We start from the raw sequence: 27,678 nt of genomic DNA on the forward strand, positions 1-27,678 counted from the left end.
AACACTCTGTAAATGTTTCAAACAATAAATAAATTACTTAAAAGGGAATTATATTCTATGTTTTGCTCACAAATTTCAGTTAATTTGTTAAATTATTTATTTCAGAGCTTAATGTCTTCCCAGGGCCCAGTGGTGTAGGTGTTGCTGCCAGAGAGGTCCTAGAAGATGGAGGTACGCATCTGTTTTTATTACCTGAAAGGGAATAACATTATATTTTTATTTTTTTTATTTTTATTTATTTATACGCCCATTGGACTTTTACATACATAGTTAATAAAAAAATAATATTCTGAAGATTGCAAATTCACAAAAGTAATAGTAAAAATACATATAACCATATCCATTTGACATATTATAACAGCAAGTAAATAGTACAAAAATAAGAATATTCCTACTCCTAAGTTATACAGACTTAAATTAGTTAATAAGAAATGTAAAGTTTATATGTAAATGCTAGGTAGTGGCAGCAGTAACATGATACAATACGACACGTGTATGAGGCCTTTGAGTAAGAAAGCTAATGAAATAATTATTATTGGCAGTATTGTTAACAAATATACTGCGTTTGACTGGTTGTAGTGGCCTTCTAAATCGAGGGCGATGGGTCAGCCATTTTACATAGTTTATATTAAAAAAAAATATTGTGCAAATTATAAATAAAGAATAGTAAAGCAATAATATAACATTCACCATTAGACATATAAAACCAAGCAAAAAGCAAATCTAAACATGATAGTTTGTAGGTATAAGCCTGTTTTGTCAATCTTGAGGAAATAATTCAATAAGAGGTGCAATAGCTAGATTTTTATTGTTTTATTTTAAAAGTTCTAATATTTTGGTTTTAAATTTGGAAACCGATTGGAAATGATAGACATCGATTGAACTATATTTGTTTCCAAGTGTATGAAGCCTTTGAATTGGAGAGTTTACGAAGTAATTATTGGCAGATTTGGTAACAAAATATAGAGCATTTAAACGGGTATCACGGGTAGGTATACGCAAATTAATTAAGCTCCTTAAATCGAGGGCGTCCAGGTTGCCATTAGATATGTTGAAAAGGCAAACTAAGTCACTCACTGTGCGTCTTGTAGTTAAATCGCTTAGGTTTAGTAATTCCATTAGACATGTATAATTAAGTTCTTCGATTGGTATTCCAAGTTTGTAATTAATAAACCTTAGAAACTTATGTTGTACTCATTCGATTTTTTGCTGATGAGTCTTATAATATGGAGCCCAGATTGTTGAGTTGTACTCCAAATTACTTCTTACCAACCCAGTATAAAGCAATTTGAAGGAATTAATTGTTTTAAATTCTTTTATCGTCCTCAGAATGAACCCCAGGCATTTCATGGCCTTGTTGGTTATTTCATTTATATGAGGAACAAAAGTTAATTTACTGTCAAATAATATACCAAGGTCCTTAATTTGTTTGACTCTTTTTAGGACATTGTTGTTGATGCTATATTGATATTTAATGGGATTTTTGATTCGGGTAAAAGTTATTGATTGATGTTATATATATAGATATTATATATAGATACAAGGGTGGGTCAATAAGTCCTTAGAAAAAAGCATTAAAACAGTTTGTATTTTTATTATTTTTTTTTTTTATTTCTCAACATAATCTCCTTGGAGCTCAATACACTTGGTTAGACGTTTCTCAATTTTTTTTAAACCTTCAGAAAAATAAGTTTTCGGAAGGTCCTCAAAATAAGCATTTGTCCGATCGATGACTTCTTCATTTGAAAAAAAACGTTGTCCACTTAGCCATTTATTAAAGTTTGGGAAAAGGAAAAAGTCACTGGGGGCTAAATCTGGCGAATACGGTGGGTGGTCGACCAATTCGAACTTCAATTCTTCAATTTTAGCCATTGATCGTAAACATGTGTGAACACGGGCATTGTCCTGATGAAAGAGGATTTTTTTCCTGTTTAAATGAGGCCGTTTTTCTTCAATTTTGTTTTTTTAGCTGGTCCAATAAAGATGCATAATAATCCCCTGTTATTGTTTTTCCTTTTTCCAAATAGTCAACGAAAATAATTCCACGTGCATCCCAAAATACAGTAGCCATAACCTTACCAGCTGATTTTACGGTTTTCGCCTTCTTTGGACATGGTTCGCCTTTCGCAATCCACTGCTTTGACTGTTCTTTCGTCTCGGGAGTATAGTGGTGTGTCCATGTTTCATCTACAGTCACAAAGCGACGAAAAAATTCATCCGGATTGAGTTGCATGAGCGACAACAGGGCTTTAGAGGCCACCACCCTATTGCGTTTATTGTCGACTGTGAGCAAACGCGGCACCCATCTTGCAGAAATTTTTTTCATGCCCAATTTGTCATGTAAAATAGAAATGACGCTACCTTTTGAGATCCCTGTAACCTCAATTATCTCACTCAACTTTAATCTTCGGTCACTTAACACCATATCGTGGATTTTATTGATCATTTCTGGTGTAGTCACCTCTACAGGACGTCCTGAGCGTGGTTCATCCCTTGTTGATGTACGACCACGTTTAAATTCATTTAACCAGTTATAAATAGTTGCAAGTGAAGGAGCAGATGTGCCGTGAACTAAATCCAACTCATTTTTTATTTCCTTTGCTGTTAACCCTTTTATATTAAAATGTTTAATAACAGCTCTAAACTCAATTTTCTCCATTTTTGTAAACAAGCAAAATTTTTTTTTTTAAATGTACGAGAAACACACGACAACCCGACCAATCTGCTTGAAACTTCGCAGCATACTGAATCGGTAGTAGCATGAAAACAAACCGCTTACAGTACTAGTCGCGCCACCTGTCGGCCTTTCTAAGGACTTATGGACCCACCCTCGTATTATATATATATGTTATTGAGTTATTGATGTTTTGTTCATGAACTTATTCAGTTATTTATTTTTAGAGCGTAATGTAACTTTAGTTAATGTGATAAATTATTTATTTCAGAGCTTAATGTCTTCCCAGGGCCCAGTGGTGTAGGTGTTGCTGCCGAAAAGGTCCTAGAAGATGGAGGTACGCATCTGTTTTTATTACCTGAAAGGGAATAACATTCTATGTTTTGTTCACGAACTTCAGTTAATTTATTCACTTATTTATTTTTAGAGCGTAATGTAACTTTAGTTAATGTGTTAAATTATTTATTTCAGAGCTTAATGTCTTCCCAGGGCCCAGCAGTAAGGTTGTCGCTGCCGAAAGGGTCCTAGGAGATGGAGGTATACATCTGTTTTTATTACTTGAAAGGGAATTATATTATATGCTTTGTTCATGAACTTTGGCTAATATGTTAAATTATTTATTTCAGAGCTTGACGTCTCCCCAGAGCCCAGCGGTGTGGTTATTGGTGACAAAAGGGTTCTAGAAGATGGAGGTATACATCTGTTTTTATTACTTGAAAGGGAATTATATTCTATGTTTTGTTCGTGAACTTTAATTATTTATTAATTTTTAAAAAACATTACATATTACATATTACAGTGATCTTTGGCTGTCCAACTAGGAGATTACCTGTTTTAGGACAGTCAGATATAGGCAGATTTATTAAATGCGATTCTTGTTTAGTCTAGTGTATTGACTTTTACTTAGTTATTGCACTTTATAAATATGTAATATGAAAAGTTTTCTTGGTTGATATAAGAAGTTGATAACTATATATTTTAAATAATATGAACGTAGAGAATAGACTAAAAGAATATTCAAATATGATAATTCAAAAATAGCAATATAGTAAAAAATTATTGACATGTGAGTTTATCAAAATGAAATTTTACTTTTTATTAAGATGAAATTAATATTTAAAATTTAAAAGAGAGTTGAGAAACTAAAACAAGGAAAAATAAAATAAAAATATGTGAAGAAAGGTTATAAGCAGATTTTGAATTTACAATGGTAAACACACAGACATATGAATATAATAGACGAGAAGTTAAGGACGAGGGGTTAAAACAAGAGTTGCGGGACGCAGAGAGGAAAGCTGACTGTGATTCGTCAATAAATCAATCTGACAGTAAATAGGCATCTCGCATTATAATATCAACATTTAGTTCTTAAAAGTAAAATCTGCTTTTGAATGAATAGACATTTTTACATGGGAGCGCAAATTACTCGCCACGTTATGAACAAATTTGCGAAGTCCAAATTCGGCAAGATAAATTTCTTCTATTTTTTTTTTTTTTTTTTTTTTTTTTTTTTTTTTATTTATTATAAATTTTTAAAGATACAGGTATATGCAGTCCCACAAAGCTGTCACACATGACGGCTTGTCTGTAGGTTCTACAAATAATATATATAAAACATTTTTAATTTTTAATACATGTATGACACAAAATTATACAATAAACAATATCACAAAATAATATATATCAAAGTACCTACCTATATACAAATTATTTAGGCAGGTACGTTGAGATGTTCAGGAATACATCAATAATAATGTTCAGAGATACATTGATTCGTCGCTTATTAGCCAACGCTTAGTGTTTTTGGGGCAGGGTCTCTCATTATTCTGAGGTTTAAAATAATTATTAAATTTATTGAAAATCTCTGGTATTAAATATTTAAGCGTTCGGCTTCCATACTTATTTGTTACTCTTGGAATAATGAGGCCCTTATTTTCAGTGAATCTTGTTGTGTGATTATGCACCGGTTGCTTTTTATATTTGCTATCTCCCTCATTATCCATTATAATAATGTACCAAAGAAGACCCTTTATTGGAAGTAGGCCCTCAGAACCATACAGTAGTTTTAGATTACTTCTTTGTCTGTAGATATTCGGTGGTACAATTTTTTTTATTATAGCAATTTGTAAGTTTTGTATATATTTAATATAAATATTGCTTGAGTGCCCCCAAGTTCGTATGCCATATCTGAGTATGGATTCGACCATAGAAAAATAAATTATTTTAAGAGTACAATGAGGCAAAACAAATTTCAGTTTATAAAAATTACTTGCAAAAGATCGGAGCTGGTTACAGATTTTAGCCACTTGTTTATCCCATTTAAATTTATTGTCTACTATTAGTCCCAGATAAGTATATTCGTTAGTAAAGTCAATTGTTTCACAGTGGCAAATATTTTCAATTTTTCTATGAATACATTCAGAATTATGAGCAATTATTTTGGGTATATTCCATATTCCCAGGCTTGGTGATTTTACATACATACATTTTGTTTTTTTAACATTAATAATTAAACCAACATCATGAGCCCATTTAAGTAGCTCGTTAAAGTCACTTTGCAATTGTTGAATAGCTATGATAGGATTTTCATTGGATACTACAAGTGCAGTATCGTCAGCAAAAATGAATCTAAAGGCCTTTTTAAAGAGTTTTGACATAACAATAACATATATAATGTACAATTTTGGACCTAAAATTGATCCTTGCGGTACTCCTGATTTAATATGTCTTCCTTTACTCATATCATTTAAAATCTTTACGTTCATTTTTCTATTAGTTAAGTAGTTTTTAAAGAATGAGAGGAGTTTACCCCGGATTCCAATGTTTTCAAGAACCTTAATTAATTGTATATGGCTGAGAGTGTCAAAAGCTTTTGAGTAGTCAATAAAAAGCACCAGTACATGTTTTTTAGAATTAAGTTGAGAATTTATAAAATCAGAAAATTTTTCCAGCAATTTATCACAACTTTTTTTTTTCTGGAACCCGTACTGGCATTCATCTATAATATTCAAATTATTCAAATATTTATCTAAATTTATCGAAATATATTTTTCTAAAATTTTTTCTAGTGCCGGGAGAATAGAAATTGGCCTGTAATTGTTAATTTCGGAGTGATCTCCATTTTTGAAAATAGGTCTTACAATGCTATTTTTTAATTCATCGGGGATGAGGCTGGTATCGATTATTCTGTTGATAAAGTGAGCAATAACAGGGCTAAGTAATTTGACATGTTTTTTTAAATCAAACATACGAATTAGATCTATGCCCGGTGACTTTGAATTTTTCATACCTCCGATAATATATTCAATTTGCTTAGCATTAGCTCTAGGTAAGTACATTGAATGCGGTAGGGATTCTTGCAAGTGATTAGACGCTCGGAAATCACATTCATGTAACAACTTATTAACTCCTTCATCAAAAAAGTTAGCAAAATTTTCTGCCACTGCATCAGAAGATTGTGACTTTAGGAAATATTTAGATAAGACTTCATCGCAACCAGATTTATTTTTCCTACCCAAAATTGTATTAATTTCATTCCATGTTTTTTTAATGTTCTTGAAACAGTGATTAAATTTGTTATTATAGTATGCCTTTTTTGTGTTTAATATTTGTTTATTAAGTTTATTTCTATATTTTTTGAAAGAGATTTCATATTTTTTATTATTAGGCGTGTTTTTCCACTTTTTCCACATGGCATCTCGTATTAGAATACTTTCAGCGAGACTGTCATTCATCCAAGTTTTTTGGTTATTTCGAAATTTTTTTGTTTTTAATTTTGTAAAGGTACTTTTTTCATAAATATTTTTAAAAATCGATTTTAATTCTGCATAAATAATGTTTGGTTCAGACAATTTTAACATTGCATTCCAATCGGTGATTTCGATCAATAAATCAATCCTTTTGTCCGATAGTGCAGTGTAATACTCTTGGTGCGATTTGTCGACGGTACATTTATCATAGTAACAGAAGTTAATACTAGCTGCAGTTAGGTAGTGGTCAGCTATTATTGAATCGCATACGCATGAACTGATTTCGGTCGTCTCCTTCACTCTTACATAGATATGGTCTAAACATGAAGCCGTTACATAATTAGTCAATATCGCTTCTCTAGTCACATCATTTATACATCTGGTCATTCCAAAATGAGACATGAGGTTTTCATATTGCATAGTTATGGGTTCGTGTACATTTAATAAGTTAATATTCGTATCACCTAGAACCAATACGGATTCTTTTATATCAATATTTCCCAATATTGTCTCCAGCTCATCAAGAAATATTTTTTTTTTTGTATTAGGCGGTCTATATATTGCTAAAAGATGTAAGCGAATATGTTTGTTTACTGAAATGGTTCCGTAAACGCATTCAAAATTATTAGTCATAATATTTATTTTTTCAAATGTAAGGTGATCTTTCACGTACACAATAATACCGCCACCCGATCTTTTTGTTCGACAAAAATGGTACGAATTAAATCCCGGTAATTTATAAAGATTTATATTATTTTCATTAATAGACGTTTCGCATAGCGAAATTAAGTCGATGTTTCTCAAAGAGCTAGAAACAATTAATAGTAAAGTGTCCCAATATTTAGATAAAGATCGTATATTTAAGTTGAGGGCAGTTATTTTATTATTTCCTAACACATGTTTTTTTGTAGCCCAGTTTTCAAAAATTGACGTGCGTTCATAATCTATTTCTGCTGAATCAAAATCACAGTTCAAGTCACCCATATAGAATAATATTTTAATTGGCAGCAATAATATATAAACATGTATTGGGATTTATAAATATAAATACGATAGATACATAACAATATAGCAGTTAGTATTTCCGATATGTTCCAGGTTAGATTATAGTTTTGTACAGAACAAGGTAGGTTTACTAATTGGCAACAATAATTACATATTGAACTTTTTCTACACATACGAATACACGAAGAGTGCGCGAACATCAATATAATCATAGATTTCAGTATACTAGCGTTTAACACTGTGGCAATGGGATAATGCATTGTAACATAAATGGCAAAAATTTTCGGCAAGGATATGAAATATTTATGTCTCAATAAATTATATACATTACGATGCATAAATGAAAGTGATAATATGAAGTTAAAAAATGAAAAAATTGTGATTAGCATTGTAATTGTTTTTTAGAATTATAATACATACCTAATCATAGTCTATACGACTTTGAGCGATATGCATCATCTTTTTGTAGTAAGAACAATTAGTATTATTAGCTTTGTGATTGGTATTTAGGGTCATCTTGAATAAGGTGTTCTGATGTGCACAGTTACTACATTTTTCTTCAGTGTTTTTGTTAGGGCATTCCTTCCATTCGTGATCTTTTGCGCAATGTAAACACGTCGCACGTTTGTCCTTATTAAAACATTTTAATGCAGTGTGACCAAATTTGAGACAATGGTAGCATTGCGTCAAGGGGCTGGCATCTTCCACTCGTACTCTGCTAAAACCAATGTTAATTTTTTCCTTTTCCATGAGGTAAGACCTTACTGCTCCGCTGGTTTCAAATATATAATTAGTGAGTCCATTTTGGTTTTTTGGTTTAAACATTTTTATTAGTTTAATCGTGTTTTTAGTATCGCTATTCATGATATCTTTTATTCCATCGTTTTGTGTTTTTATTGCCTCAATTATGTCCTCTTCAGTTAAATCTACTTGAAGATTTCTTATGAATATTTTTGGATTTTTCTTTCTTAATTCCTCTGCAACCATGTTTTTTTTAAGGGTTTTATTGATTTCATCTGTCAATTTCTCTGCATGTTCTTTTGAAGGACAAGATATAATTAATTTATTTTGCGAGGCTTTTCGTATTCCGTTCACTGCGATACCCAAGTTTGCTATTTTAATTTTCTTTACGATTTGTTCTTTAATAGCATCCGATGTCATGTTCGAATCTTCACCTTTGATGATCAATGAGAATTTGGATTCCGGGATTACTTTGAGACAACTTGCGTATGTTTTTTTTTCAAAATAGCTCGTATTCTCGATTTTTTTTTCTAATTTTTCAATTAGTTTTGACTGCAGACAAACAATCTCGTTTTGAAAAGATATTTTTTCCTGAGTCCATTTTTCTTCTAATAGTTTTATATTTAATTCCAGATTATTTTTAGCTTTCGAGTCCTTTACCGTAGAAATATTTGAAATTTCTAATTTTATGTTTTCTATTATCGACAGCACGTCCATAATGGGTTAAGCTTGTGACCGCCTCGCGGAACACCTCGCTCCCGGCAAAACTTAGATAAATGTGACAATTCTCTAATAATGTATTGTCTTTCTATAAACACGTCTACACACTACCACGGTAGAATGACGAATGACGAATTTCAGAGTCGAATATTTCGTTTACGTATTTAGATAAGACACTTTTATAAATGTTCATAATTTACTTCCCAGCAACCAACCAGCTTTGTGTTCAGACGTATCTCGATGTGATAGTATATGTTTCTACAACCGATCCATATTATACGATGTGAATATGCTTAAAATAAAGTAAAATAATGCTTATATATGGAATGTAATACAACAATTGGGTTTATTCTCTTTTTCACATCTATTTTTACAAGTTTTCATAGTACAATTCACCATTTTGCCGTGTTATTTCGTAAAATGAACCGATGATGCCTCGACCATAGTTCGCACAAGAATGATGACGTCACGTTTTCTAAATTCACTTGAGGCCATACGCGAGCACAGCCGGCTCCAATGGAACCGGTATGGGGAGTGGGGAATAATACGCTTTTAATTACTTAGGGCAGGTCTACTAATATTTTTATTTTTTTATTTAATACATGTTACATTGTTTTGAAATTTACATAAAGTAGATATAATGAATCACCATACTAGGCGGCTGCCTGTTTCATGGTGACCAATTGAGTGTAATTACTTTGTATGAAATATGAAATCTAGTGTAAACATATGAAATTAGTAACTATAGATGAAGCTAAAATTTTGGAAAAATTGTAATAAAAAGTAGAAGATAGAAATTAGAAAGGAGAAAGAAGTAAATTAGCATTAGATTGTAAAAATGTACATAATTATATATATAATTTTTAATATGTGTGCATGTAAGCACACATGTGTATATAGCAGCAGACATACCTATATACATATAACAACACATGTATACATACACCCATATGACGCATCCTCACGCATATAAACAATATATACACCTCTATCTGAGTACTTGGAATAGGCTACTAACACTATAACAATCACACATCAAAAAATCCCCGAGCGCTTTCCTGAAACTGTCGTATTTGGCTATTGATTTTATTTCTAACGTTAAATTATTGAATAGTTTTGGAGCAAGAAAGTTAAATTGTCTTTGTGCCATTGAGGTTTTTATTGGGGGAATATTATAATTGGATTTGTTGGAATATCTTGTATTATGGGTCGATTCAAAAATATTTTTTTTCGTATGTTTGAATTTATAGTAGGAGGATATGTTTTTGACGTATATGTATATGACGGATATGACGGATATGTTTTTGACGAAGGATTTTATGTTGAGTACTTTGAAGTCGTTAAATAAGTCCTTCGTGGGGTGAATAAAGTGTACTTTGTAAATAGTCCGCATTATCAATTTTTGAGCTTTAATTAATGGATCTAATATCGTGTTAGAGCATCCTCCCCAGACTACTATACCGTAAGATATAATTGATTGGCAAAAAGAAAAGTATACCGTTTTTAGTGTATTTTTATTTAGAATATTTCGTAATGACCTGAAGATATATGCCAGTTTCCGTATACGGTTTGTAACATTTATTACGTGATCTTCCCATCGTAGTTTATTGTCAATTATTACACCCAAATATTTAATGGAATCTACTCGTTCTAGTGGATTGCACAGACAACTAGAGTTATCTCTACAAGAATGTATTTTTAGTGTACGATTGATTGAAGGCTGACTCGGAATATTAAGACTAAACGTTATATATTTCGTTTTAGTTATGTTTAGGGTGAGTAGATTATCATCCAACCACTGTTTAATAATTTGCAATGTTAGATCCGCTCTATGAAATGTTTCTTCCCATGTCTTACTTTTTAGTACTAGGGCAGTGTCATCGGCGAAAGTGATTATATTGCCATCAATAATAGATAGTTTACATAAGTCATTGATATAAATGAGAAAAAGTGTGGGACCGAGTACACTGCCCTGTGGCACACCAAAGTTAATGCTAGTTGAATGGGATGGTTTATGCGATGGTAGCTTAACACATTGCTTTCTGTCTGTGAGGTACGATTTGAACCAATCAAATGCCTTATTCTTTATTCCGATTTTTTTGAGCTTGGCTAGAAGGATTGGATGAGATACTGTATCAAATGCCTTAGCTAAATCCAGAAATACTGCCAAACATTTATCACCTTTGTCTAAGGCTTGTGTTATATGTGATGTTAGTTCTAAAATAGCTCAATCTGTATTTAGTCCTTCTCTAAAGCCATACTGGTTTGACGAGAGTATGTTATATTTTGTAAGATGGTCGATAAGTCTTTTTTTTTACTATTTTTTCAATAATTTTTGATAGTGATGATAATATAGAAATTGGTCTGTAGTTTGTTATGTCAGTAGGATTTCCGGACTTAAAAATTGGTTGAACTAGGGGAAGTTTGAGTTTGTTTGGGAATTCACCTTTAGTGAGACTGAGGTTAATGATATGTACTAATGGATGGATTATAAAGGGTTCAACTGTTTTTAGTATAGTTGAGGAAATTTTGTCATGATTGCACGAATGAGAGGGCTTTAATTGTCTAATAGTTTGAGAAATTTCATCGTAGTTGGTCGGGTTTAAGGTGAGTATATTATCTGTTTCACTGGCACATTGATTGATAATGTCGGCAAGGGCATTTTCATCGGTTGATGTCTTATTTAAAATCTTTGATGCTAGATTTTTACCGATATTGCAAAAGTATTCATTTATGTGATTGGTCACAGTGTCTGGATGGTCATTTAGGGAGGTGTCTTGGCCGTTGATGTTTAATTTATTGATTGGTTGTACTGGGTGATCAGTGTTAGATATTTCTTTGACGATATTCCAAATTTGTTTGTTATTATTACCGACTCTGGACAGTTTTTCTTTGTAGTAGTTTTCTTTTGTGGTTTTAATGATATTATTACATATATTTCTGTACCTTTTATAAAATATTTGGGCTTGAATGTCTGGATTATTGAGTAAGTTTTTGTAAAGCTTGTCCCGTTTTTTAATACAAATATTAGGCCTTCTGTTATCCATGGTTTCAGTTTTTTTATTTTTTGAATTATTCACATGGGATTCTTCAGTGACATCCTCAATATGTTGCAAGAGAGTTTCAGAGAAGGTATTAAAAGCAATGTCTACGTCTGTGGAGTTTAGAGTGGAGAGCCAATTTTCTAAAATAATTTTAGAAGTTAGTTTCTCGAGATTAATGTCTATGGGTAAACACATAAAATACAGGGTAGTTCGAAAAACGACATTTAAGAAAAGCAAGTTTAATGACTGTTAATTAGCATATTTTCGCATTCATCTCTCCCCAAGATCAGAAGCCAATTATTTACCAGATTTCGGAGAATGTTAGCACTTTTTGATTTCCATGCATCGGGAATAAGATTAAGCGATTTAGGGCCTAAGTATGAGAATTGTCTTTGAGCTAAGGATGAAGAAGTGGTGGGAGGAACAACTGGGTTCCTCTTAGCATGTCTAGTATCGTGATAATGGAGTACGGAAGTGTATTGGTGACGCGTTCTTTGGGTATGTAATATGATATAATTGCCTTGCATCTAGAACACCAAACTCTTCAAACAATGAATCACTAGGGTATCTGAACGGTTTTTTAAGTATAACTTTAAGAAGTGATTTCTGAGCTTTTGCTAAGGAATCAAGTATTGTTTTAGTACAACCTCCCCAACCTAAGGAAGCATAATCTAATAAGGAATTACACATGGCAAAGTAAATTCTTTTCATGTCTTTAATGCAGAGAATATTTCTAATAGCCCTGAAAAGATGTGATTTGTTTTGTTTGCGCTAATAAAAATTTACCTTTTTGTGTTAGATGATCTGATATATAAATTCTTTTGGCATCTTGCGATAATCCTAAATCGTATGTGTTTAATTTATTGCTGCTGGGTGTTGTGGCTTTTAGGTATGTTTTCAATTTGTATAGAAAATTATCCCTTGCTTGATTGTTATAAAATGTTGCAATGATGGACCTAGGACTTTTTCTAAGATTTTCGGCCCCGTCCTGTACATTTTTTTGATTGCCGAATGCACGTTTTCTGTTGCGTCCTCGAAATTGATAATTTTTGATATTTTAAAGAGCACTTCCATATTGTTATTTGCGTTGGATTCCGGAATGCCCCTCATCTCGATATTACATGATTGGTTCAAGTATTCCAGTTTATCAATTCTATCGTCTTGTTTATCGATTGTGTTAGATAAACTAAAATTCTGATTTTTTAAATCAATAAGTTCCGCGTTCACTTTTTCGTGTGATGTCTCTAAAACAGTGACTCGATTTTTTAGCTCTTCTTGTTGGTCCGAAATATATTGAAGTGACTTAAGGGGACGGTATCAAATCTCGACTTCAGTACAGTTAGGTATTATTGCTACTTGTAAACGAATCCGTCGTCCGCCAGAACAGATGCGGTTTCAAAACCAACACCTGCGTCTTTTGAGTAGATAGGGGGATGATTGACACGGTTTTGATAAATCAGTCAGCATTTTGATAAAATACGAAATAAAACTACACGTGCTTTATAAAATTTATATTTATTTACTAAATAATGGATACAACTTCACAGAATAAAAATCATATTAGCAAAATAATGGATATACAGTCACATCTTTTACGCCCTGGACCTTTTTTGACGTCTCAGTTTTTTACTCAAAGTCACATATAATCTAATCGTGTTTTGACTTGGAAAAGATATTTGGTTCATAAATTTGATTGTATGGTTTGTGTAATGACAATAACTGTTTTTTTAATATAATATTACCAGAAAGCAATGGGTGTGAAAAAAGGGAAAACGTAAAATTAAGTTACGACAAATATTTTTTGATTATATATTAAGTGCGATAGAAATGGAAAAAAAGTTTATTTGTAAATCATGAATGTAATTCGAAAATTTATTTCAATGTTTTTTTTTTTTCGTACTCGGGAAAGAATATATTTTACAATATTAACTTAGATATACAAAAAAAGTAGAATGAAGTACATAAACTAAGAAAAAATCTTAGCGACAGTTTGAAAGGAATCGCTAGAATCGTTGAGAGCACCTTCACACTAGTCTCGCAAAGTCCATCTCCAAACTCCGTAATCCAGATTTTGCACCAAATCGGCAGAAAACTCAAGAAATTCAAGCTGGATGCTGAAGTTATGACATAAGATCCGAGTTCAGTGCACATCCAAACTCCTTAATCCCGATTTTGAACCAAATCAGTAGAAAACTCGAGAAATTCAAAATGGATGCCAACATTATGTTTTTTGACGTAGATCCGAGTTCAATGCACATCCAAACTCCCTTATCCCGATTTTGAACTAAATCGGCAGAGAACTGAAGAAATCCAAGATGGATACTGAAATTATGCATTTTGACATTAGATCCGAGTTCAATGCACACCTAAACTCCCTAATCCCGATTTTGAACTAAATCGGTAGAGAACTGAAGAAATCCAAGATGGATGCTGAAATTATGCATTTTGACATTAGATCCGAGTTCAGTGCACATCCAAACTCCCTTATCCCGATTTTGAACTAAATCGGTAGAGAACTGGAGAAATTTATGATTGATGCCGAAATAATGCATTTTGAAATTAGATCCGAGTTCAAGTCACCACCTACTCCGTTTTACCGACTTCTATCGAAGTCGGTAAAAATTTGTAGAAAACGTGTCCATCGGAATGATGTATTTTGACAAACCTTATTCTTCTTTTCCTCCAGTGGAGCGGTCTCTTTCTTAAGGCGCTGTACGCGCAAGTCCCTTTATTATTTCCCATGTATGTGCCTCTTTATTATTTACATATTGGTACCTGAAAAAGGTAAAAAAAAATTAAGACCGTAAAACAAGTTTCAAATTATATATAAGATAATAAATAATATTTAATTTCCACTTACCCCTTGGCTATAGCACCAATCTCCTATGGATTCCTATTAGAAATTTGAAAGTTGGCCGAGGACTGGAGAGTAAACAAAATAAGCGTGCTCTCACTTCTGAATTCACCTCGAGACTGACAGTGACTGGCGGTGTTCGGTCAAGCCATGGATAATGATTTCATCCATAGGATTTTGTATGACGGAAAATAATTGAAATATTCGGGAAGTTTAATTGAATCACAACAAAAATCCATATATGTTAAAGTGTTTTTTATTTATTTAAAATTACCTGTATCATATTTACTTTGAGATTACCGATGGATTTAAAAAAAAAATCTCTCTGATAGGAGCTATTCTGCTTCCAGCGAAGGCATTTTTGAAGTTTTACGTAAAGTTGCAATGTGTATTTCATATAGAATAAAAAAGTTTACGATAAAAAAATTTAATTCACTCGTAACATAAGACATTTTTCTAACTACCCCTATAGAATTTTTAGATAAATTATTAGTGGTATTCCTTTTACTAGGTAAATACAAAGTGATGTTTAGCGCTATTTATGATACTTCCCCCTTAATCAGTTCATTGTTTTGTTTTAAAATTTCTTCATATTTTTTAGCATACATGTCGAGTTTCTTGTCTACAAGAGAGATCATTGCAGACTTAAAAGAATCCAGTTCATTTATTAATAATTCCACTGTTAATTGTTGACTAGCGCCATCTATGTTTGATTTCGATGAGTTTACATTAGTGAAAGATTGGGCGGAGGTAGATTTCTGTGAGTTGGCATATTGTTTTGCTTGTAATTCAAAAGGTGGCAGTTCTTGATTGCATTCACTCAAAGTATTTCCAACACTTTTCATTTTATTCACTTTTTGGGGTTTAGAGCATTTTTTGCATCTCCAATTTTGTTGACTTTTACCTCTGCGAGAGTTTTCTCCTATTCCAGCACACATTATGTGGTAGCCATCATCACAAATCGAACACGTTATAAAGTCTGAAGGAACCTCAATGTTGATTTCACAGGCACTGCATTTTGTAACCATTTTAGAAGTTGATACGAGAGTTCACATAAAAAATATACACTTTTTCCTTGAATGTGCACGCCTTCGTAACTCTTTAGATCTTATTGTGAATGATTCCTTGAAAACTATAATCTTATGGTCACTGTGTCACAGATTATTAAAATTGTGTTACAATTCCCAAGCACAAATCTACTTTGAGAGATAAAAAACACACTTTTTGGGAAAAATAATTACGCTGGCCTTTTGCGCAATCTTCGTTTTATAAAATTGACCACTTTTAGTTAATTCTCTACTGGTTGTTTTGTTTATTCTTTGATATTTTGAAGCTGGCACAGAAATACGTCAACACTAGACTAATGTGAGTAATGAAATGTGTTAAATTATTTAAATTAATGTGTTAAATTATTTATTTCAGAGCTTAATGTCTTCCCATGGCCCAGTGGTGTTGGTGTTGCTGCCAAAGAGGTCCTAGAAGATGGAGGTACGCATCTGTTTTTATTACCTGAAAAGGAATAATATTCTATGTTTTGTTCACGAACTTCAGTTAATTTATTCACTTATTTATTTTTAGAGCGTAATGTAACTTTAGTGAATGTGTTAAATTATTTATTTCAGAGCTTAATGTCTTCCCAGGTCCCAGCAGTACGGTTGTCGCTGCCAATATGGTCCTAGAAGATGGAGGTATACATCCGTTTTTATTATTTGAAAGGGAATTATATTCTATGTTTTGTGCGTGAACTTTAATTAATGTATCGAAGAAAGCAAACACTTTGTGGCTTGACATTATACAAAATGAAACAAACAATTAGTTTTAAACCACTTTATTTTGAGGTATATTCGTCGATATAATTTGTATTTGGACGGGCTCAGACCGTCAACTCAATGCCTTCCTATCACTCCTTAATTCCCTCCACACAAAAATCCAGTTCACACTAGAGATAGGCATAAACTCCAACTTAAATTTTCTAGATCTCTCTTTAACCATTATTAACAACAAAATTAGCTTCAACATTTATAGAAAACCTACATTTACCGACACTATAATACATAATACCTCCAACCACCCTATGTCACACAAACACTCCTCTTTCCACAGTATGATTCACCGGCTTGTTACTATCCCCTTATCTAATAATAATTTTTCTAATGAACTACTTACAATTAAACAAATAGCCATCAACAACGGATATGACTCCGATCTAATTGATAAAATCCTCTCAAAAAAACTTCGCCGAATCACAACAAATAAATTCCTATATAATGCCCTCCCAACTATTAATAATAATAATGCTGCCACCCAATGGCGTAGAATTTTGTATATAAGTAAATTGTCTTCCCTTTGCATATCTAAACTTCCTTCAGAAATAAGGCCGGCCTTCTATACTAACAATAACTTAGCAAAAATTTGAATTAATTCTAAAGACAAAGAGGATCAATTAAGCCACTCTGGCATCTATAGACTAAATTGCAACGATTGCCCAGCAACCTATATAGGTAAAACCACGCGAAATATAAATATTAGAGTTAAAGAACATATCAGGTGCTTAACAAACACAGGTTTCTCAGAATTTGCCGAACATTTAATCAATACTAACCACACATTTAATAAAAATACGGGAGTCCAAATAATTCATAAAAATAAAATAGGAATACTCCTGAATAACTTAGAAGCTTTGGAAATTTCTAAATCAACGAAAAATAATTCCCAAATTTTAAATAAACAGATAGAACTAACCAACAGCCTGATTTTAAAGTTGTTTCCTTGCTCCAACCTAACCCGTAACCCCCACCCTTCCTTTGGTCCTCCCCCAACCCCTCTCCATACCCCTCCCCCTCCACCAACCAGTCTCTGATGTTCTCTCCCTCTACTACCTACTTTCTCTTTCTTTTATGTTTACCTTATACCTTGCTCTGTATTATAATTTAGTATTATATTTTATTGTCCTGAAGAAGATTGAGTCCAATCGAAACCGGTCGACGAATATACCTAAAAATAAAGTGGTTTAAAACTAAGTGTTTGTTTTATTTTGTTTAATTAATGTGTTAAATTATTTATTTCAGAGTTTAATGACTTCCCAGGGCCCAGTGGTGTAGGTGTTGCTGCCAAAAAGGTCCTAGAAGATGGAGGTACGCATCTGTTTTTATTACCTGAAAGGGAATAGCATTCTATGTTTTGTTCACGAACTTCAGTTAATTTATTCACTTATTTATTTTTAGAGCGTAATGTAACTTTAGTTAATGTGTTAAATTATTTATTTCAGAGCTTAATGTCTTCCCAGGGCCCAGCAGTAAGGTTGTCGCTGCCGAAAGGGTCCTAGAAGATGGAGGTATACATCTGTTTTTATTATTTGAAAGGGAATTATATTCTATGTTTTGTTCATGAACTTTGGCTAATATGTTAAATTATTTATTTCAGAGCTTAATGTCTTCCCAGGGCCCAGCGGTGTAGGTGTTGTTTCCAAAAGGGTCCAAGGAGATGGAGGTATACATCCGTCTTTATTATTTGAAAGGGAATTATATTCTATGTTTTGTTCATGAACTTTGGTTAATGTGTTAAATTATTTATTTCAGAGTTGAAAGTCTTCCCAAGAACCCGCAGTGTAGTTGTTGCTGGCAAAAGCGTCCTTAGAGGTCATAAAGGTATACATCTTTTTTACATTACTTGAAAGGCACTCACATTCTATGTATTGTTCACAAACTTTGGTTTATTTGTTAAATTATTTATTTAAGAGAGTAATGTCTTTCCAGGGTCCAGCGGTGTGGCTGTCGCTACCAAAAGGGTCCTGGAAGATAGAGGTATACATCTGTTTTATTACTTGAAAGGGAATAACATTCTATGTTCTCGATCAAGCGGGTTTTCGGTATATGAAGCTACAAGACCCATTAAAACTGATATAACCAATATTTATTTTACATATCACGGGGGAGTTGCAATTGTAGCGCAAAATGATATTCGCTTAGACAGTATAGGGATACGTCAGGTGTATAAAACATTTGAGTTCGTCAGTTGCAGGGCTTCTGCTAATGGTGCATCCCTCGTCGTAATCTCCATCTACCGTCCCGGGTCGTGCGCACCGATTGCTAATTTTTTGAACGAATTCAGATCTCGCCTAGAATGCACCTCCAACTACAATTGCGATGTTATCCTTTTAGGAAATGTAAATATTCACTTGGAAAGAAAACTGATCCCATGTCCAAAAAATTCACCAAAATCCTGTGTGACTTCAGATGCGAGCAGTGGGTGAACTCAGCTACTCATGATGCAGGAGGTACACTTGATGTTATAATTTCCTGAGTCGGGTTTTCCCCGAATAGAACTCACTTTACTGACATTGGACTATCAGATCATCGTCTCGTCACATACGCGTTTGCCTTCGATCCTCCGAAATTGGAGTTCAAATACGTTATCTCCAAAAATTGGAGAGAATTCGACTTGGAGGCATTTTGCAAAGAACTGAAAACCTCGCCGCTCTGTGATAAGGAAATGTTTTATGAAAGCTAGGTACAAGAGTTAGTAATTCTATGCTACTGACTTTACTTGACAAAAGTGCGTCTTTCACAGAGACCTCAAGATGTCTCAAGAAGAAAAGAGAAATGCGGAAATTTGAGAGGTTTTTACAGACGAAACCTGACTTTCAGCAATCGGCAACTTTGAATTGCGAAGCAAAACGCTTACAAGGAAGAAGTAACGCAGAAAAAATCTAACTTTTGGTGTGAGCAAATTGAGTCAGAAAAGCACCCTCGAAAACTGTGGCCAAATATAAAGACTTTTTGTGGAGAGAGCAACATTAAGGTTGATTCCTCTCTTGAAGTAGATAGTCTCGCGACATATTTTAGAAGTAAAGTTGAAAAAATTCGAGCCCTCAGTGGGGTAGGACTGCCTTCTGTCACAGCAACAAGTCCGCTCTCTGGTAACTTCACTACTTTTGCAACCGTAACGGAAGAAGATTTCATACGTGCTGTGAAGTCTTGCCCAAACAAGCAATGCGCTCAAGACCCCATACCGACCTGGCTCTTAAAAAAATGTCTCCCGGATATAGCACCTGTAATTACCGCAATTATCCAGAAGTCTAGTAAATTCACTTGTACCGGGAAAACATAAAAAATCACTTATTACTCCGATACCAAAAAAACAAAATCTTGATACTGATAATACAGATAATTACAGGCCAATATCCAACCTACCTTATTTATCAAAACTGCTTGAGAAAATCGTTGTCAAACAATTGGTGGAGTACTTGAACTCCGCTGGTCTGTTTTCCAAAAATCAATCCACATATTGACGGTTTCATTCAACGGAAACTGTTCTTTTGCGGGTTATTTCAGACTTGATCGTCGGGATGGAAGCAGGTAAGTTAGATTTGATATCTCCGTTCTTGACATGAGTGCGGCATTTGACACAGTAGATCATAGTATTTTATTAAATGTGCTTGAAACCAAATTTGGCTTTCAAGGTGATTCACTCGAATGGATGACATCGTACCTGTCTGGATGAGTAGCCTCAGTAACTTTAAAAAAATGTACATCACCTGAAACTCCCATCGAATTTGGAGTTCCCCAGGGTTCTGTCCTAGGTCCCCGTCCTATACATTCTCTATACGAATCGTCTTGAACAACTCTTTCACTCAGCTGGCTTTGAATCACAAGATTTTCAAGTTTTGTTCTCCGGACAAAAAAGACGTCCTTAGAAACAAAGTACTTTTCAAGATTTTATAATAAGTCTTATTCTAAAACTTCATGTAATTGTTTGGTTTCGGTTGCCTCCTTATTGTACCTTTTTAAAATGTCTGCTCAGAAGATTCTCATTTCAGAGCACAATTCTGTATTGGGTAAGGCACACTGTAGGAATAATTTTAAGAGCATGACCACTAATACTAAATTACCGTTTTTAAGTTTGTTATAGTTAAGCGCACTTGAAGTGAACTGACACTTAACTGCGCTATATAAATGCCATTTTATTATTATTATTATATGTTTTGTTAGAGAACTTCAGTTAATTTATTAAATTATTTATTTCAGAGTGTAATGGCTCCACAGGGCCCACCGGTGTAGCTGTTGCCGCCAAAAGGGTCCTAAAAGATAGAGGTATACATCTGTTTTTATTACATACTTGAAAGGAAATTATATTCTATGTTTTGTTTATGAACTTTGGTTTGGTTAATGTGTTAAATTATTTATTTCAGAGTTGAATGTCTTCCCAAGGCCCCACAGTGTAGTTGTTGCTGGCAAAAGCGTCCTAAGAGGTTGTGAAGGTATACATCTGTTTTACATTACTTGAAATTCAATCTTATTCTACTAACTACTAACATATTACATTATCCTAACAACAGTTACATTTAATACGTAGATATTAGGTCATTCACAGAGAGAGGGTGAGTATATATATATTGTTAAAACACGGAACAGGAAGGAGTTAATGAATAATAAAATGTTCAATTTAGGCATAATAAGAATGACAGTTGTTTGGATAAAACTTTACCTTTCCCGAATAATTGCCTAAATGGGTAAAGGTAAATTATTATAGGTAAATATTCGAAATCGCTGGACACGGATAATACGAAATATTTTTAAATAAAACCTTCTGATTTACCTTAATTACTATAAAAGAAATCTGACAGCTTTTGGAAAATTTTTAATTTTAGCATTTTAATTTTTAATTACGTAAAATGAAAATTCGTTTTCGTTGTATGGGATGACAGCCGGAATAATTTCTGTTGACGACATTTTCTTTTGTCGGTATAATCCAACCTAACCCAACCTATGTCCTAACCTAACCTATAATTAACCTAACCTATAATAATCCAACCTAAACTCACCTATAATAATCCAACCTAACCTATAATAATCCAACCTAACGTAACCTATAATAAACCTTACCTTTTTTAAATATTTTATTTATTTATAAAACAAACCTAAATACCTTTATTTTATTTTTCGAGCTCGGCTAAAAATGTACCTACCTAGTATTTGCATAGAGTAAATGGTAAAAATTCTAGCCACTCATATCAGGAATACCAACAAAAGAAAATGTCATCAATAGAAATTATTCCGGCTGTCATCCTATCCAACGAAGGGAATTTTCATTTTACATAATTAAAAATTAAAATGCTAAAATTAAAAATTTCCCAAATGCATTCAGATTCCTTTTATATTAATTGAGGTAAATCAGAAGGTTTTATTTAAAAATATTTCATATTACCCGTGTCCAGCGGTTCCGAATAATTACCAAAATATTATATAAATATATATATACCTTGCAAAATTATTGTTTTATTATACATAAGTACATGTCAGATTAGAGATTTGTTGGCTAATTTTACAATCAACGAAGCGTTTCTAGCTTCCGATTGTGTTTCATGTTTTTTTATTGGGTTGGCAGAGCGTACACTTGTGATTGGTTTATTTATGCTACACTTCCTTCAAACACACGCGTATTATGCGTGGACTTCATATCGATGTTCTGTCAAAATGGTGCGCAATTATTATTTACGTAAATAATATTAAATATCAATATTCAAAATCGTAAATGCAAAGAGTTGTTGTTTATTGTCATTAAGTTGAATCAAATGTTTGTTTTATTTGTAAATGCGTATTAAAACTGTAGTTTTACGTAAATAATTACCGTTGTTTGAAATAATGAAATTGTACGTATTTGTATATCGCTCTTAGGCGCTCTGTCGGCCAATAGGGAAACTACTCCAGCGGCCGGTAAAGGAGGGATTGACATCTTAACAAACGTTAAATATATAAACGTAATTGTGGATAATTTTTACTGTAATGTAATTAATCCAATGGATTATTAACTTTCTAAAACATATTTTCTTCGATATTATCCAAAAATTATATGAGCAGAAAAGACGCTTTTGAAGAAATCTCGTATCACATGAGGCAATCCTATTTCAGTATGAAATCAGGTCTTCAAGTTAGCGGAATTTACCCGAAACATACGATTTGAATTCAACCAATCAGAGGGCCTAGACCGTCCAGACGCTAGCGTAATAATACTATCAGATGTGTTGTTCACAAACTTTGGTTAATTTGTTAAATTATTTATTTCAGAGAGTAATGTTATTCCAGAGACCAGCGGTGTGGCTGTTGCTTCCAATAGGGTCTCTGAAGATAGAGGTATATCTGTTTTTATTACTTGAAAGGCAATAATATTCTATGTTTTGTTTATGAACTTTGGTTAATCTGTTAAAATGATTTATTTCAGAGTTGAATGTCTTCCCAAAGACCCGCAGTGTAATTGTTGCTGGCAAATGCGTCTTAAAAGATTATGAAGGTATACATCTGTTTTACATTACTTGAAAGGCAATCATATTCTATGTACTGTTCACAAACTTTGGTTAATTTGTTAAATTGTTTATTTCAGAAAGTAAAGCCTTTGCAGAGACCCGCAATGTAGTTGTTGCTGGCAAAAGTGTCCTAAGAGGTCATGAAGGTATACATCTGGTTTACATTACTAGATACTTGAGGTACTTAGATACTTTAGAGTATGTATGAGATGATGTATGAATTTGAATGAGGCAAGGAGTGTGTGCCAAGATCGAGTTGTTTGTTTCTGCCTACCCCTGCGGTTAAACGGTGTGATGGTTAGTTAGTTAGTTACATTACTTGATCATATTCTAAGTGTTGTTCACAGATACTTTAGAGTATGTATGAGATGATGTATGAATTTGAATGAGGCAAGGAGTGTGTGCCAAGATCGAGTTGTTTGTTTCTGCCTACCCCTGCGGTTAAACGGTGTGATGGTTAGTTAGTTAGTTACATTACTTGATCATATTCTAAGTGTTGTTCACAAACTTTGGTTAATTTGTTAAAATTATTTATTTCAGCGTATAATGTCTCGACAGGGCCCAGCGGAGTGGACTTTGCTGAAAACGGATTCACGGAAGGTTGTGAAGGTACACATCTTTTTTGCATTGCTTCAAAAGGAATAATTTATATATTTATTTATTCACGCCTTGAAGGCTTTTACATGTTTACATTGTTATGGGTAAGTTGTTCAGGAGAATGTACAATAATAAGTGAATACATGGTACGTGACATAAAAAAACTGAGTATGAACGATATAAGCAGGTACAATACAAGTTATCATAGAGAGTTTTGTTGTACAAAGGAGTTCAATAATTGTATATAATAACAAGAGTAAAAAATAAATACTAAAAGTACTATGAAAGTACGTACAGAACAATGTGTAGTTTTGGTATTTATAAAAATAAACATGAACAGTTTGTTGTGAAGCATGTTTGTATTTAGCAAACCTTGTTTAGGCCGGATTTGATGATTTACAGAACATAGCTAAATTAATACAGCAATAAAAGGAGCACTTTATTTATGAAAGATTTATTGAAAGTTGTACAAAGCGTTTGATATTTTTTTAGTAATGTAAGAATTTATTTAGGTAATTATTTGGGATCGCTGGCCACGCTTACTCAACCCATCGGCATACTAATTCGGGATCGCTGGCCACGCTTACTCAACCCATCGGCATACTAATTCGGGATCGCTGGCCACGCTTACTCAACCCATCGGCATACTAATTCGGGATCGCTGGCCACGCTTACTCAACCCATCGGCATACTAATTCGGGATCGCTGGCCACGCTTACTCAACCCATCGGCATACTAATTCGGGATCGCTGGCCACGCTTACTCAACCCATCGGCATACTAATTCGGGATCGCTGGCCACGCTTACTCAACCCATCGGCATACTAATTCGGGATCGCTGGCCACGCTTACTCAACCCATCGGCATACTAATTCGGGATCGCTGGCCACGCTTACTCAACCCATCGGCATATACTAACAAGTTACCCTCTATGGTTAACTATAGTGCTAAGATCTGAAATTTCCGCGTCCCTTATAAACTAGCCGAAAAATTAATAGGAGTTGTTTAAAGCCACAATAAATAGATTAAATTAAAGTTTAAACCTTCTACGTTTTGTGGGATCAAAAGTTTTAGTTAAGATTTCAAAGTGTGAGTGATTTTTGCGCAAAAACTAATTAAAGTAAAAAAATATTAAATGTCAAGTTGAGTGACTTTGTCTATGCAATAAAACAAATATTAAATAGTGATTGCCACCATCAATTTTTCATCAAGCATAATTAAAGAGGGGCATTTGTGAACTTCTAAAATAGTGATGTCTAACACACGTAGCAAAACCCCAATAATTTCGGAAGATAAATTGAACATGGATAAGATTATTGAATACATTGATAAAAAATTTGAAACCTGAAAAGAGATATATTTACAAAAATTGATTTACAAACTACAGAAACTACTAAAAGTATTGATTTTATCAGTGCTCAATACGATGAGATGTTAAAAAAAATTGAGGTCTCAAATAATTTAAATCGAGCGATTCAAACAGATTTTGAAAATATAAAAAAAGACCAAATGGAAAAAAATATGATAATTAAAAAACTTGAAATCCGACTTTCTGATTTGGAAACGTTATCAAAATCTAATAGTTTGGAAATAGCAGGAATTCCACAACAAAACCGCGAACAACCTTTGGAAATTGTTAAAAAAGTTGCTGCCGCAGCAGGAATCCACCTCTTACACACTGATATAACTGACGTCACGAGAGTCTCAGACAGACGAAATGAAGCCCCTCCCAAACTTCTTGTGACCTTTTCCGATAAAAGAAAAAGAGATTCCCTCCTTGATAAGAAAAAGGAAATAAAATATAATGAAATCAAGGATCTGGCGACATCTCGAATCTTCATCGGGGAAGAATTAAGCCCGTATCATAAAGAAATCCTATGGAAAACAAAACAATTATCAAAAGAAAAAAATTACCAATATGTATGGTACAAACAGGGTAAAGTTATGATACGCAAAAAACAAGATGATAAAATTATCTACATTAAGCACCTTGATGATATGGTGAAAATAATTTAGTGAATAATATGAACAACATTACTTAATCCACTTAATAATTTAAATTGAGAAAATGAATAACGCACTAACAACAAACATACCAAACATATCATCCATAAACAATAATTTTAACATAATGCACCAGAATATTAGAAGTATCAATAAAAACTTTGACGAACTACAAATATTGATGAAAAGTTTAAATTTAAAATGGGATATTATTATTCTTACTGAATGTTGGCTAACTGATAAATACTACCCCCTACAAATTGGTAATTATGTCCCTTACTCTACAATAATGAACAACACAAAAAATGATGGTGTCATCGTATATATTAAAGAAGATATAGAAGCTGATGTCAGAGAGATCTGTATCAATAATGCAAACTGTCTAAGTATATCAATCGGCAATGACACAACAATACTCGCAATTTATAGATCTCCTTCTACACAAAATCTAGAACCATTCCTCAACTCCTTATCTAATCAACTAAGTCTACTAAAAAGAACTAAAGATGTATTTATCATCGGTGATATAAATATTGATATTCTTGAAAATGGCCATCCAAAAAAATTTGATTATATGCAAACACTAGCATACCATGGATATAAAAGCCTAATTGATGAACCAACACGTGTATATAATGAAAGCAAAACTTGCATTGATCATATCTTTTGTAAAACTAATAGAAAAACTCAAGCCATTATTTGTACTACCACACTGACAGACCATTATACAATAATTCTATCTATTACAAAAAAAAATACATATGTAAACCAAAAAAAGAAATCACTACTAACGAAGTCTGAAACAAATTGGGAAAACGTCAAATGCGAGTTGACAGTGAATGACTGGACAAGCCTTCTGGAAAAAGATGATACTGATACTGCTTGGAGTTATTTTATAGAAGTTTTACAGAACATTATCCTATGAAACACCAAAACCATAGAAAAAAAGTTATCTCATAAAAATTTACACATTAAACCTTGGATTAGTCAGAATATTATAAACTCTATCAGAAAAAGAGATGAACTGCACAAAAAAGTCAAAAACAACCCTTATGATATCCTAACACTTCGATTCTACAAAAGATATCGTAATACATGTAAAAATGTAATACGTTATGCTAAAGAAACATTCTATAAAAACAAAATTGATGAATGTAATAATGATTCACGTAAACTCTGGCAGATCATAAATGAAATAACAAATGCTAAAGCCTCACATAATGACAATAGCATTAAGGAATTAAACATTGATGAGACTCCCACATCTTTTACAGAACACCCGGACAAACTTCTTGACTTTATAAACAACTATTTTTGCAATATAGGCTCAAACTTAGCAAATAAAATTAAACAAAATTCAATTAGTACTATCGAAAATACAGTGAGGATTGACGATGTAAATCAAGAAAACAGCCTCAATATTGTCAAGATAACAAGTGATGAAATAAGAAATATTATAGCCTCCCTAAATACAAATACTTCATCGGGAAATGAACTGATATCAAGCAAATCAATTAAATATCTACAAAATGAGTTAATCCACCCACTGACGTATCTTATAAATCTGTCAATATCAAATGGTATTTTTCCTGCTTGTCTTAAAATTGCTACGATCATTCCAATATATAAAAACGGTCCCAAAAATGATGTATCAAACTATCGACCAATTAGTATTTTAACTACGCTATCAAAAATATTAGAAAAAGTTATAAAAAAACAAATGCTTACATTTTTGGATTCTAATAAAATATTATCATCTACGCAGTATGGTTTTAGGGAAAACCTGGGTACTGGTGACGCTATAGCTAATGTAACAAATACAATTATTAGAAAATTGGATGAAGGCAAAAAATGCCTAGCAGTTTTCATTGATCTTCAAAAAGCTTTCGATACCATTGACCACGAAATACTGTATTTAAAACTAAAAAAAAATGGAATAACCGAAACAACCCTAAACCTACTTAGAAGTTACTTAACGGGAAGAGAACA

At 33.0% G+C, this 27,678-nt stretch overlaps 1 protein-coding gene across 1 annotated transcript in view; it reads left to right on the forward strand.

Moving 5' to 3' along the window:
- Nucleotides 1–2,953: 2,953 nt before the first annotated feature.
- The window catches only part of LOC149413791 (uncharacterized), a 28,378-nt gene continuing 3,653 nt past the window's right edge, over nucleotides 2,954–27,678 (forward strand). Inside the window, exons 1-13 of the mRNA XM_089644500.1 lie at nucleotides 2,954–3,011; nucleotides 16,410–16,475; nucleotides 17,856–17,921; nucleotides 18,056–18,121; nucleotides 18,211–18,276; nucleotides 18,366–18,434; nucleotides 18,543–18,590; nucleotides 20,814–20,879; nucleotides 20,978–21,046; nucleotides 22,854–22,919; nucleotides 23,008–23,076; nucleotides 23,167–23,235; nucleotides 23,630–23,698. Of these exons, the coding sequence (XP_089500626.1) occupies nucleotides 16,457–16,475; nucleotides 17,856–17,921; nucleotides 18,056–18,121; nucleotides 18,211–18,276; nucleotides 18,366–18,434; nucleotides 18,543–18,590; nucleotides 20,814–20,879; nucleotides 20,978–21,046; nucleotides 22,854–22,919; nucleotides 23,008–23,076; nucleotides 23,167–23,235; nucleotides 23,630–23,698 (742 nt within the window). The 5' untranslated portion in view covers nucleotides 2,954–3,011; nucleotides 16,410–16,456. The remainder of the gene's footprint in view (nucleotides 3,012–16,409; nucleotides 16,476–17,855; nucleotides 17,922–18,055; nucleotides 18,122–18,210; nucleotides 18,277–18,365; nucleotides 18,435–18,542; nucleotides 18,591–20,813; nucleotides 20,880–20,977; nucleotides 21,047–22,853; nucleotides 22,920–23,007; nucleotides 23,077–23,166; nucleotides 23,236–23,629; nucleotides 23,699–27,678) is intronic.

Source organism: Hesperophylax consimilis, chromosome 21, assembly GCF_061612785.1.
Source record: "Hesperophylax consimilis isolate HC1 chromosome 21, BYU_Hcon_1.0, whole genome shotgun sequence".
NCBI classification, from domain to species: Eukaryota; Metazoa; Arthropoda; class Insecta; order Trichoptera; family Limnephilidae; genus Hesperophylax; species Hesperophylax consimilis.